Source organism: Chinchilla lanigera, unplaced genomic scaffold (assembly GCF_000276665.1).
Source record: "Chinchilla lanigera isolate Chin_1 unplaced genomic scaffold, ChiLan1.0 scaffold00084, whole genome shotgun sequence".
In the NCBI taxonomy this organism is placed as follows: Eukaryota; Metazoa; Chordata; class Mammalia; order Rodentia; family Chinchillidae; genus Chinchilla; species Chinchilla lanigera.
The window spans coordinates 4,148,922-4,162,942 of NW_004955485.1; the positions used below are offsets into that span (position 1 = coordinate 4,148,922).

Sequence of the window (14,021 nt, forward strand, 5' to 3'; positions counted from 1 at the left end):
TCCCTTCCCTTCCCTTCCCTTCCTCTCCCCTTCCTCTCCTTTCATTTCCCTTCCTTTCCCTTCCCTTCCCTCCTTTCCTTCCTTCTTTCTTTTCTTTCTTTCATTCATCTCCTTTCCTTCTTTCCCCTTTTCTGTTTCTGTTTCTCTGCCTCTCTGTCTGTCTCTTTGTCTCTGTCTGCCTGTCTGTCTCTCTGTCTCTCTCTGTCTCACTCGCGCTGTCTCTCTCCTTTTCTTGCTTTCAAAACGGTTCATTGTGTAAGTGGTTATGACCGCTCTGGCACTCAGCTCATGGCTCTGTGTGTATAGCTGTGTTCCCAGGCTCATCGACTTCAGCACGACAGACAAAGTCCAGCCTGGGTTATTTTTATGCCCAAGAGAAACACTATTTGGAGGAGATGGCTACCTTTTTATTAGCTTCACTGTTACCCGATATTTTTTTTTTCAGTTCTAGGCTGCGATTTAGCAAAGACGGTTGGAACCAGGATAAATAGGTGCAAAGTGCTCGGTGGCCTCTGTCCTCACTCTTCGGTGCAGAGGCATCAGGGTGTCTGCTGCCCACACCTGGCGCGGGGTGTGAGCAGAGCCCTGCTGTGCTTCACTCGCTGCTGCTTCCGCCCTTTGCCCTCACACCCTCCGCCAGTCACTGCACACTCGGTGAAAAGCGCGGAGGCTGACACGGGTTTCTGGCCGCTACAAGGAGAGAGTGAAATACGACCGAAGATTTCTGTTTGGTGAAAAAAGTTATTTCAGGATGAAACAAATAAGTGTTTCTGATCTAAGCTCTGCCACTTGTTGTTATCTTTAGCCAGTGACTTTGTCTGATTTAACCCCAGTTTCTTAACCTAAAAATTTTGTTATCTGCCCGTGTGGTGTGACTAAGTGTGATGCATTTAGAAGTGTGCATACGGCACACTTCTTAACAAAATGTAGGTGCCATCCGCAGTTCTCATCTAACCAGAGACAGATGGAAAAGGGGGTAAAAAACTCCCTTTTGTTGTGAGTCTGTAATTCACATAAGTATTTGGTACTTAATGGTGACAGAAGCATTGATATCTGGGAAATATTTAATGTAAGCTCCTGTTTCCTTGCCTGTAAAATGGAAATAACAACCTCTGGAGGCTCCTAAAGTCCCACGATTAGAAAGGGACAGGACCACTAAGCACCCCCAGGCATACCTGTCCGTTGATGTCACTTAGGCAGAAAACACCTCTACTAGAGGAGTTGCTACTGAGCAAGTTCCTTCTGATGAAATAAACTTCATATAATATTCATTTGTATATTTTATTGCATGTTAATGCTGAAATAGCCCCCAATCCATTCCTCTTTTTTCCTGTATCCATGTCATAAATGCATTGGTTTGCATATTGTAGTCGTGTGTGGTTAGATTTTGTTTATTTGGCTTGGAACCAGGGAATATAATGCCAATTTAAGTTTTTAAATTAACTAGGACATTGGTTGTTTCCTGCCAACAGGGAAAGATAAATAAATATCTGTAAATATAAAATAAAATCAATATCTGTAAATATAAAATTTAGTGACCATTGGGTTGCTTTAGTCTAAGAAAACAAAAGAATCTTCTCAAGGGACAGATTTCATCTTACTATTAAGTTAAAGATATCCCTAGATGTGTTTTTCAAAAGTGTTTATGAGTGTCTCCTGTGGACTTTCTTTATAGAATCATTAATCCCTCCTGGAAGAATATTCAAGACAATTCCTATGAGTGCTCAGGGTTAGTGCCTCACTCTACCATGGGGATATTTACTCAAGAAGTACTTTTAGTTTTTCTTTTTTTTGGTACCGGGAATCAAACTCATGACCTCACACTTGCCAGGCAGGCACTTGCGCCACTTAGCTATATCCGTGGCCCTCAAGAAGTACTTTTTAGTAAATAGCACAAATTCTATATAAAACTATTCAGTGAGTCCCAGAAAAAGTAAATGCAGAAATTCTAGCAAAGTACTGATTTCTGTGCTAGTGACATACTTTTGGAATGTTTTCATACATGCTTTTCATGAGCATATTTCTTTCTGCATCAGCCATAGGTACACCAAGACCCTGGCTAACCTGCCCTTTGCCTGGATTTGACAATTCCAGGGACACTGGGGCTGTGGTCTTCCCCCAGGGGGCTCCGTTCCAGGTGCCCTGTAAGGACTTTGATGTCCCGTGTGACTGCCACTCAGTGAGATTTCTCAGTGTGCACTAAGGAGAACAGCTGGCCCTGAGAGCAGTGCCTGTATGTGTGTAAAGCCCACAGAAAGGAAAACATTCACGTTATTCACACATTTACTGCTGCAAGAGCCCACGTGGATGTTTCCCAGAAAGAACAAGAGCCATGCAGTCTTGGAGCAGACGCAGTAGTGGTTGCTATGAAGTTGACTCCTGGGAGTATATTTCTTAGGGTCTTCCAGCTCTTCGTGGGATGGCCTAGAGGCTGGGAAAAGGACATGATGTCTACTACTGTCGTGGACAGTGACTGCCTCACATAGCTGTCTCCATCCACCCCAGTGGCACTGGCATGAAATTCTAATCCAGGTGCTCTGGCATAGTAGCAGGAGAAGACTGAATCGGCTCAGAGGCTCCAAGCTGCCCGCTGTTCACTAGGTGACCTCCAGGACTCTGCCCTTGGTCTCCTTACGCTGATGTGCGTGAAGAAGGAATTGTTTTGGATGACCTTTGAGAGCTCTTTAGTTCTGACATGTCCATGACCAAGCGAAAGGACTCATAGTAGGATACCTTGGACTGTAGGTGCTCAAAAGAAGAATAAATCTCTTTATAATATTTAGTTGTACAACAAGTTGGCTACAACTGTGAATTCTATGAGATACTCTCATGGTTCTTTATATTAAGTCATTTAGTTAAGTGTGCCCGTATGTCCCATTTCATCAAGCTTGCCTCAAAATTAAGTCACATCCCATTTAATATTCAAGTTAAATGACTTGTGCTTCCATCCTGCTTAATGCACGAAAAGCTTTATTCCATCCACCTGGTCTTTTGTCCATGGGCAACCCCCTCATCCCTAGGAAAGCCTAGGAAAGAGTCCAGAGAGCGGTTCCTTTTAGGAGACAGAAGGGGAAAATCTGCCTCATCAGCCGCGTAACTCCATTCCTTCTGAATGCTGATGTTATGGCTGCTATGTGGGATTACCGATGTGTGAGCTATTGCCACCTCAAATTGTACCTTGTCACAGGGACCCTAGTTAAAGCACACACAGTGATCTTTGGGCTGCATATGCTTACTGATAAAAGAGACCGAGTGGGTCCCAGCTATCCTGCCAGTAGTGAGATCCTATCACCTGCCATAATGCTTAGTCACTGAAGATAAGGCAGTCTGGACCCTACCACGCTAATTTCCTTGAAACAGTTTTTCTGGGCATAGGGTGGAAAAACCCATCTCTGCCCCCACTGTTAAGCCCTGCATCCCTGATGTCGGAGATCTACGGTTATATCAGTCTTCCTGTTGACATTCTTGAGCACACACGCTCCTTTCCCTCTGCATACTTGCAGTGCTATAGCATCAGGTCTAGCAGTATTTTAAGTCTTAGCCATGAACTGTTCCCAGAACCAGCCCCCTCCTCTGTCCCCCAGGCTTGTTCCCTTTCCTGCTTCATTAAATCCACTGCCTTGTAACAAACTAGGGTTTTCTCTTGACAGCAGAGGGGCATTGTATGGTCCAAGAAATTAAGTCTTTTTTTCTCAGTGTGAGTACCCATGTGGGACACCATAGCTCAGTGACAGTAATATCCACCTGGGGTACAATAAGATCTGGAGTTCTACTTCTACCGTGGTGTTCACATGTGGGAACTACTGTGAAGAAAGGAAGAAGCGACTTCATAGGAAGGCATGATTTTCACGCTGAGGCAAGGTGAGACGGGAAGAAGGAGGATCCCTAACAGCTTAAACAGCCCCGGCAAAGAAAGGCACCAGGTGCTGGGCTGTCCTGGGCACTGGGAGCATCAGAGCAGTGGAAAGAGCTGGAGACAGAAAGGTGCCCTGAGGCTAGAACACACCGACCTTTATTTTAAACCCAAACTTCACTCTTCAGAAAAAGTACACAGGACATTTTTAATGGTTGTTAAGAAAAGGGTTGGCGTGATGGGATTTGATCTTACAATGATTTTGGCAGTAAGAATTTTCAGGGAATAATTAATATTTAAGTACTACCCTTTTGTATTTTAACATTTATTGAATCCACACAATGTGTCAAGCTCTGTGATAAGCCTTCATTAAGACACCATCTGAATTCATCCTTTAAAGAATGTTACGAACATGTTCTGTGATTACCCCTAATTTTACAGGTAAAGAACCTGAAGATTCCAAAAAGATTGGGTAACTTGCCCAAGTTCTGTTCATAAGAGCTTAAATTTACACTCAAGAAGTTTGTCCTACAACACTGGTTTTAGCCTCCCGGGTGGTATTTAAGCCTGGTTGTAGGCTGGAATCACCAGGGGAAACATAAAACCAAAACAAACTGATACTCAAAGTTTTCTATTCAATGAGAATTCCTAGGGAGAGCACTCGGGCATCTATATATTTTTACAGTGCCCCAAAGTGAGTCAGAAGATCAGACTAGTAGTGGGATCGCTGGCTCTTATGGGATGTTGAATCCATAGGAGCACTTTCCTGTTTATCGGAATAGTATTCACAGAAGCCCCAATATGGAAGCAGCCTGTCCATGAGTGGGTGCGTGGATAAAGGGAATGTGTTGTATATGCACAATAGAATACAAGAAAGTCTTTAAAAAGAATGAAACTCCATCATTTGTGACAAGGATGGAACTAGAGGATGTTGGGTCAAGTGGAATTATTTAGGTACAGGGAAAGAAACATTACAGGAGTGCCCCTCTGTATGGTCTTGAGAAAAGTTGGTCTCTCTGAAAGAGAGCGCGGAAAAGCGGTTTCTAAGGTTGGGGTGGGGAGACAGGTGCTCAAAGAGGGCGTGGTAATGGGATCCAGAGTTTCAGCTGGACTGGGGGAATAGTCCTAGTGAGCTGTTGTACAACATGGTGACCACTTTTAATATATATTTTAAAATTTCTAAAAAACGTTTTTAATGCTCTTATACAGTAAGAGCATAAATTGATGTGACTTCCATGCCAGTTAACTTAAGTCTTTCTGCAATGTCTAGATGGACCAAAACATTACAGAGTATCCAATACATATAATTATGTGTCAGTTAAAAATAAATGTAAAGCAAAGGGCAGGCAGTGTTGAGATCTACTGAGCTTAACAAACACTTCCACTTTAACCACAGTGGATAGTAGTAATCTGTATCCAGACACCACCACCCTAAACTCATAAGGGAAAAGAATATGATCAAATAGAAAAAAGAGAGTATGCAGACATTCAGGGCTCCTTTCCAGTTTTACTCTCATGGAGAAAAAAAACCATGGTCTTCATCTTTTTTAGGACTGTCAGGCAGCACAGAGGCAAAATCAAGGAAGGTGTAGGTAAAAAGGAAAGGGTGACCGAGGTCTATCCAGCGAGGAAGGCGGAGGACAGCTGAGAGCGGGACCCGTGGGGTAATAAGGCACTGTCTACTGATGAGCCGCGAGTAATATCAGAGCCACATTGCAGAATGTTGCCTGTTCAGTAATTGTACAAAGACTCCCTGGCCATTACAAAGCACTTTTCTTCTTGGCAGATTGAAGAATGCTTTCCCAACTAAATGTATCCCAGTAATATTCAGAGCTCAGCGCCAACATAATCATAAGTTGCCTTGTTATTACAGAGGTAGCAGGCCCCATTTAATAACATATTAAATGCATTATTCATTTATGTAACTCAGACCCAGGGACAGCTGCTGGGATGAAAATAGAACCATTCTGTAATGCAAAAAGCAGGTGTGTGCTTACCTGAGTAAATTAACTCTGTATTTCTGCACAATTTTCTTCTAGATTTCAGGGACGGGTGTGCTAAGGCTAATGCAATGCCATTTTCATCCGAGAAATAAAATGGTTTCAGAATGGTTTTTAATGAGCATTTTAAAAAATCACCACCAGTCTTCTCTGTGGCAGAATCCCAGGGGAATAGATCTGTGCCTTGGATTTAAGCAGAACTCCCTCTTGCTGCAGGATTCACGAAAGCCTGAGGGGATGTTTAGTCAGAACAGTGACAAACAAAAGGAATGCTCTGTAGCCATGATGCCAGCGGAGAGGGTGAGCCCAGGCTTCTGTACCTGCTCGCCAAGACTGAGTCCTAGGTGTTGGATGCTGAGTAATTAGCAGTCATCACCTGCCTTGGGTTCGCATAATGCTTCATCTCTAAAACATGCAAACCATTTCAGCTCGGCAGTTAAACTCATTGTGACACCATAATCACCCTGGATGGTGGTGTGGGTCATTTTTTGTTACCCTTGAAGTACCAAAATGGTACCATTCTCCAATGTCTGCGTTTCTTTCTTCTTTCTCCCATCAGCTCTTATTTTCTCTCCTAATGAGCATACACTCATGGTCAACAGTCCTTATTTTCTTTTAATCCGCATAAACACCTCGGAGGATTTTTTAATGGCATGATGTTCAGAATGCTCAGACATGACAGATCAGCATGGCCAGTGAGCTTAGTGGTAGAGCAGGTGTTTTTGGAGAGCACCTGCCCCCCAGTGGGAAGGGTGTTAGCATCTTAGCTGCTGTATTAAGGATAGCACCAGCAGAGCTTGGTGGATAACTGGGGTTCTCAGAGTGTGGTAACCATCTGCTCCGCAGGTGTTCAGCATTTAAACTAATGCAGCCATGCCAGGGGGGCCTTCTGAGTCCCAGTTTTGCATATTTGGACACAAGGAAGCCCTCACAGAGCTTAATGTTCTCATGGTCACACAGAAAGAAAACAGTGCAAAGCCAAGGATTCCTGAGAAGTAAATCAGAAAGAATCTTCTTGGAATTTCGAGGTGGGTCAGTCTTGTTCCATTGAGACCAGCACTGCAGTGTAGTACTTGGGAAAGTGCGTTCTAGAGGTAAATGGTCGAGGGTCCTCCCCACATAACCCTAAGAAAACAGGTTAACACCCATACTGCTTAGTTTCTTCATCTGAATATTAGCGAAAATAGCAATAGCTTCCTTATTATGGTTATTTGAAGATAAATGAGATAATTTATATGAAGAACTTAGCACCATGAGTGGAACATATTAAACATTCTCTAAATATGCCTTTGTATTGCTTTCTGTTGCAGTCAGGGAAATAGTCATAGAGAAGGCAGGAGGAAAGTTGTACCTCGTAGGCTGGGTAAGCTTTAGGGAGCTAATGGTGCATGCATGAGGAGATGAAAGCAGAAAGAGCCAAGAAAAGTACTTTCAGGAGGATTAGAAAGAGATTTGGCTGGAGCAGGATGAGCTTTGCGGGAGAAGGGATTCAGAAAACTAGAATGAAGTTAGTTTGAGGAGGGCTTTATGTGCAGGATTTGCAACTTCTCCTGAGGGCAGGGGAAAGCCAGGAAAGGTTGTAAACAGGAAGAGAGGTGATGATGCTATTAAATAAAAATAGCCAGTAACATTTCATCATCACTTGCTAAGAGATAAGGCAGTTTTAAATCAGCCCGTCTCTTAATCCACTCAGTCCTTGCACCTCCCAGGGGAGATGTGTGAAGTGTGACTGACCATGAAATGTCCACCTCCTTTGACTTTCTCAAAGCTGCTGTTAAGTAGTAGATCCCGACACTCAGGATCAGAAGAAAGAGCATCGCTGTGGATTGGAAACCTATCCATAGACCAAATCCACTCCACGGACGGAGTTGTAAATAAAGTTTTACTGGAAGCTTGCTTTACTAGGGCCGTGTCTACGTTCATGGTAGTGCTGCAGAGTTGAGTAGTTGAGACCACGCAGGCTACAAGGTAAAGATTTAATGTCTGACCCTTTGTATAAAACATTTGCCAATCTCTGGCCTAGAATAGTATGAAGTGGGCTTTTGAGTGCCTCCACTTTTACGTCTACCACTGTGTTTCCCCCAAAATAAGACCCAGCTAGAAAATAATCAGCCTTAAAATCTAGAGATCAAAAATTGTCAGCCCCAATTAGCCTGTCCTTGCCTTCCCTGCCTTACAGAGTGACCACTGAGCATGTGAATAGTGACGGCAGGTAAGGCGAGGACAGGATGATTGGGGCTGGCAGTTTTGATCTCTAATTTCAAAGCTGATTATTTTCTAACCAGGTCTTATTTTGGATCAAGAGGAAATTAACTCTAGGTGAGTGGATTTGGGAAATCAAATACGTAAATACATGAAGTGGTTACTGTGGATCTATAGGAAAGAAGATGAATAGGTAATATCAACCCTCACAATTCTTAAATTTTGGTCATCCTAAAGTCACGGATTCTAATTCTGTGTGAATCTGGTGAATTATATAAAATAGTTTTGTAGGCTATCTCATTTTTCTATTAAAGATAAAATAAGAAGTAATCAAAACAGTAGGAAGGATTTGCTCCATTCTTCACTGCAAAAGCTGAAGCCTCTTTCACATAACGTTTCAGTAGTTTGATCAGTACAGCCTCCCATGAAATGAGTAGAGACTCTCAAACCTGGCTAACATTGTTCTTGAAACACTATGCTGTTACTATAGTGCCTTGTAGATAAAATGTTGAGTAATATATCAGTGGTAATCTATTCTTTCTGTGAATTGCAAATCCCCCTTGCAATATATATAGTTGTCACAGTTGCCCCCTCATCTTTAATGCTGCATTCAGTAGTTTGAGCTACCCACAGTCAAGGCAGACTAAGAGTCTTGAGTGGACAATTCTAGAAATAAAATATTCATAAGTGTCAAGTCGGGTCCCAGAGTGATGAGATGAGATCTCGCCTAAGTTTGCATCGCAGCACTGATCTCACTTGCCTGATTTCACCTCTTTCCGCAGACATGGTGTCGTCTCACATCATCACAGGAAAGGTGAGGTCAGTAAGATAATGTGAAAGACGGACCCACATTCTCATCAATTGTGTTACAGTCTGTCGCCGTGATTGTTGTACTCTGAGCTATTTTGTTAATCCCTTAATCTGCCTAAATTATACATTAAACCTTACCATAGGTATGTATGTATAATAAAGTGCTTCGTTTTTATAGGATTCAGTACCATCAGCTGTTTCAGGAGTCCAGTGGGCATCTTGGAACCATTCCAGGAGACTTAAGAGAGACAATTGTATTACTCAGTCTAATCCTTAAATATCGTCTAAATGGTCCATTTACACCTCCGCAGCTAGATTTTATCTTAGTGAGGGTGCAGACAATGCGCTGTAATTCTGTGCAAGCCCCATGGCTCCAAAATGATTAGATAAATTGATTAGATGAATAAAAGAAGCCAGGGAAAATGCTAATAATAATAGATACAACCCGCCACCCTGGCACTCCCACTCCGTTGGATGCTTTTGCGAAGCAGCGGTCAGCCTCGCAGGAACATGAGCGGTGCGTGGTCGGGGGTCAGCGGTAGTCCTGGGGCAGAGGAGCAGGTCTGGTTCACAGACTTGGGGGTTGTCTGCATTAGAACGAGCTGGTTTACAGCTTGAGTTCTTCTCCTTTAGGTACAGAAAAGTGGTTTCCAACAACTGCACGGACGGAGTGAGAGAGCAGTACACCGCCAAACCGCAGAAGTGTCCGGGCAAGGCCCCTCGCGGGCTGCGGATCGTCACTGCGGACGGGAAGCTGATGGCGGAGCAAGGCCACAACGTCACCCTGCTCGTGCAGCTGGAAGAGGTAGGTAGGGCTGACTCCTCTAGTCCTCTCCTCTCTGAGGCCGCGGCTTTGCCTAATAAATTGTGGTTTTCTTGACATAGCCTCTTTAACTTTTTCCTTTAGATAGTTATTTTTGTTGGTCTGTTCTAGTTTTAATTGTATGTTTTCTGTTGTTACCATTCCACCTTCCTTGACGTGTTGCTTTAATTACTTTCATTTGCTGAAAGATGTTTTTTCTCCTGCTCAATCTCTTTCCTCTCTGGGTCCTCTTAGACTTAGCTTAGATTTTACCTCAGTGGCACGTTTAGCAAAGTATTTTCTCCAACTGCATTAATGGTATTGCCAGACAGTTCACACACACACACACACACACACACACACACAACCCATCTAGAGGATGCTAATGCTTTTGTCCTCTCTCAGCCTGAAGTTGTAGCTTTTCCAAAAGCAACAGATTAGACAAACTTACAGCACAAAGACCAATCAAAACATAACTGCGTATCATATCTTTAACACTTGCGACCTTGGACTTTGGTAGCACCTCAAGGATATCATTATGAGCATCAATTATTTTTTGCCAAATTATTGTTACGTAAAATTTCCAACTAGATGGTGGATGAGATGAGACTTTTTCTGTCTGTTCTGGAGGGTACACAGGCATTCTTGTCAGATGACCACATGAAGCGGGTGTCACTGAAGGGTAAACAGTTCATTAAATTGCTTCAAGTGTTAAAACCAAAGGTTCGTCCTTTAGCTGCATATGGTTACCGAAAGGGTGCCAGCACTGTCCTAGGCCCTGTGACTATAGAGGGATTTTAAATGTCAGTAGTGACACATTATAATTAAAATAGGATTAAAATATAAAATCTTGAATTCCATTTTCCTCTTCTGACAGTGGCTGTATCCCTACTATGCAGAAGAATCACCCAGAAAACATGTTAAAATACGGTGTTCTTTACTATATCCTCAAATATTTTTATTGAGTAAGTTGGAATAGCACCATATAATGTTCATGTTTACAGATTCACAAGTTATATATTGTCCTTTGAGCAAAACAAAAGCATTAGTTTACAGCAAACCTTGTGTGTGTGTGTGTGTGTGTGTGTGTGTGTGTGTGTGTGTGTGGTTAAAGAGAGAAAGAGAGGGAAACAAAAAAGAAAAAGGAAAAGGAAGAGAAGGGAGAGGATAGGAAAAAACTAAAGATTAGGGAGCTAAAACTCTTTTCTGGAAAGATGGGAGATTAATTGGAATGAGTCCATCATTTTAGGTGGCATTTCCTTTCAGGAACTTGGAAATTCATGCATCACTCTGTGCAATAGGTTCAGAATTCAGATTCCTAGTAGATGTCCAAGCAGAAAGGACTGGGTAAACAAAGGTAAGAGAAAAATGATAGAAACCAAAGAAAAGAAAACTAAGAGATGAAGGGACAGCACAGATGTAATTATGGTTCTAGGAGGAGGAGAGGAGGATTAGGAGCCAGAATCATTCTTGAAGAGATAATGGCTCATAATTTTCTAAAACTAATGAAAGATGTAGCATATAAACCCATAAATTCAGGAGAAACAGCAAAATCCAAAGAAGATAGATGCAAGGAAAAGTTAGACTTAGCTATCATATTGAAGCTACTAAAATCTAAAGACAAAGAAAAATTTTAAAAGCAGTTCAGAAGAAAATTAAATGACATTTTTGAAAAGCTATGCAAAACATAGATGAAATTGAAATAAAGCCATCTTCACAGAAACACTGAGGTTTGGTTCATATACACCAATTCCTGTGAAAGGAAATACAAAAGGTAATGCTTCAGGAATAAACAAAGTGACTCCAGAAAATGCACGCATGCGCGAGCCCACACACACACACACACACACACACACCCCACAGAGAAACACAGATTAATCAGTGGAAAGAAAAACAGGAAACAAGATACAGAGAATGATAATGATTAACAGTGGATAAATAATGATAACCAACTGTGGAATTTTAAGTACATGAAAGAGTTAAAAATATCAGAATAATAACATAGTATGTGGGTGGAATTAATGTGACTTAAGGTCCATGAAATGTCTGTAAAGAGACAAAAGTATTATGTTAGGCTGCAAAATAATGCGAATGTGTCCCTTAATAACTACTGTAACAAATACAAGAGTAGTGAGATAATGCTTAACTATCAAGTCACTGAAAACGAATTGGAATAATTTTAAAATGCTTTATTAATCCAAAGTAACTCAGTGAAAGGAGGAAAAGGAGCATAGTAAAGTTGAGACACATAGAAAGCAAGCATGACTATTGTAGGTATAAATTAAAATATCATCAATAAGTAAATTAAAAAGTAGCTATTTTAATGCCTTTTTCTTCAGTACTAGTGATTTTCCCACTGTCTTTCCCCTGAGCTACAGTCCCATTTTTTATTTTATTTTATTTTATCTTTTATTTTGAGACAGGGTCTTCCTTAGTTGCTAAGTTTCACAGGTTGAACTCATACTTGCAATCTTCCTGCCTCTGCCTCTTATAGAGCTCATATTACAGGAGTGTGCAATTATGCTTGGCTTTGATTTTTGTGTCTTGTTTAAGAAGTTTGTTTCTAACACAAGAGCATGAAGCTGTCATTCCACAAGCTTTCCCTGGCTTTCATATTAATGTCTATCGATAATTCTAGAATAAAATTATAAGTAATATATTCTATATATTTAGAAAATCTTACACATGATTATTTGTCCAGAAAACTACAACATACATGGAAAGAAAAAATTTTTAAAGACCTAAACTAAAGAAGGGGTATGCCTTGTAATGTAATGTAATATTGAATACTCAATATTATGAAACATGTCAATTTTCTCCACAGTGATCTCAATTCAAGTTCATCCCAATAAAAAGCCCCAGGATTGTCTGTGTTAACTTTTACAGTACAGTCATGAAAGTTATATTAAAATGCAAAAGCTCAAGAATAGCAGATGTAATTTTGAAGACAACTTACAAAGTTGGAGTCATCCTACATTACCAGATGTCAAGATTCATTATGTAGATCTCGTCATAAACAGTTGAGCAAGGATGGAAACACAGTCAAAACAGAGAGAGACAGACAGACAGACAGAGATAGAGACACGGAAAGACAGAGACAGAGAGACAGGAACAGAGAGAGACAGAGAGAGACAAACACAGAGAGAGAGAGAGCCAGAGAGAGAGACAGAGAATGAGGAAGTTTTCGATACAAGCGGTGCCACAATGAGTATCTGTTTGGGAAAACATGAGCCTTGACTTCACCTAACCCACAAAATAATTGTAGCTGGATTGTCAATGAAAGATAATTGTTAATTTCTAGGAGAAAATATCTTGCATTAGGTCAAGATTATTTTTAAAGATGAAACAAAACTCATTACATATAAGGAAAACATAAACAACTTTTGCACTTCAGAAGACACTAATTAGAAAATAAAAAAGCAGAAGAAAAAATACATTTGTAATGCAGAGTTTCACTCAAGAATTAGTAGCAGGAGTTATATGACTAGATCCTACAAATCAATAAGAAATATAATGACAACTCTATAGACAGTGCACAGCACAGATTCTCGGAGAACGATACCAAACAGCAAGTAGACACAGAATAATTCACAGCATCACTACCCATCAAGGGAATGCAATTTAAATTATTCCAAAATGTCACCACTGACCATCAGACTTATGATTTAACAGGATAATAATACCAAGGGGTGCTGTGAGCGTCGGGCAGCTGATCCGCTTCTTGTGCTATTTCGGGTGTGCATTGGTCCTGGCACGTTGGAGATCTGTTTGACATTGAGCCTTGTAACTGAGTGGACATACAGCCCGTGGCTCATATATTCCATGCCTAAGAACGTGTGGTACAGCTTCTCTTTCTGCGATTTAAGCTACTCATAATTAATGAGTAAGGGGCTGGGGATTTAGCTCAGCAGCACAGTGCCTGCCTGGCAAGTGCCAGGTCCTGAGTTCGATTCCTGTAACTGGAATAAAAACAAGAAAACAAAACAAAAAAAAAAAACAAAAAATAAATAAAATTAATGAGTAGCTTCTGAAAGTATCAAATGAGAAAGTCAAGAAAGAACCCTAAGTTTTTATAGCTTTATGACAGCATATTGTTACAGTTATGTATATTTATGTATATAGGAAAAAGTAGTGTATATATGGTTTGTGTCCATTTGTGGTGTCAGGCATCCAATGGGAGTTACTGGGAGTGTCCTCCACAGATGAGGGGAAACTATTAGGCTCATAGTAAATGCATGCAATGTATGTAAAATCATACGCATAACAGAACCACATACGAGATCTTTAAAAAGCCTTAAACTAGAAACTACCTAAATATGACTAATGAATAATTTATAGTATGCTTACAGAATGG

The 14,021-nt window shown here is 41.1% G+C and overlaps 1 protein-coding gene across 1 annotated transcript in view; it reads left to right on the top strand.

Moving 5' to 3' along the window:
- Positions 1–14,021, top strand: part of Sorcs1 (sortilin-related VPS10 domain containing receptor 1) — a gene marked incomplete at its 5' end in the record, with an annotated part of 503,138 nt that overhangs the window by 429,916 nt on the left and 59,201 nt on the right. The window contains 1 exon segment of the mRNA XM_013504127.1: positions 9,499–9,670. Within this exon segment, the coding sequence (XP_013359581.1) occupies positions 9,499–9,670 (172 nt within the window).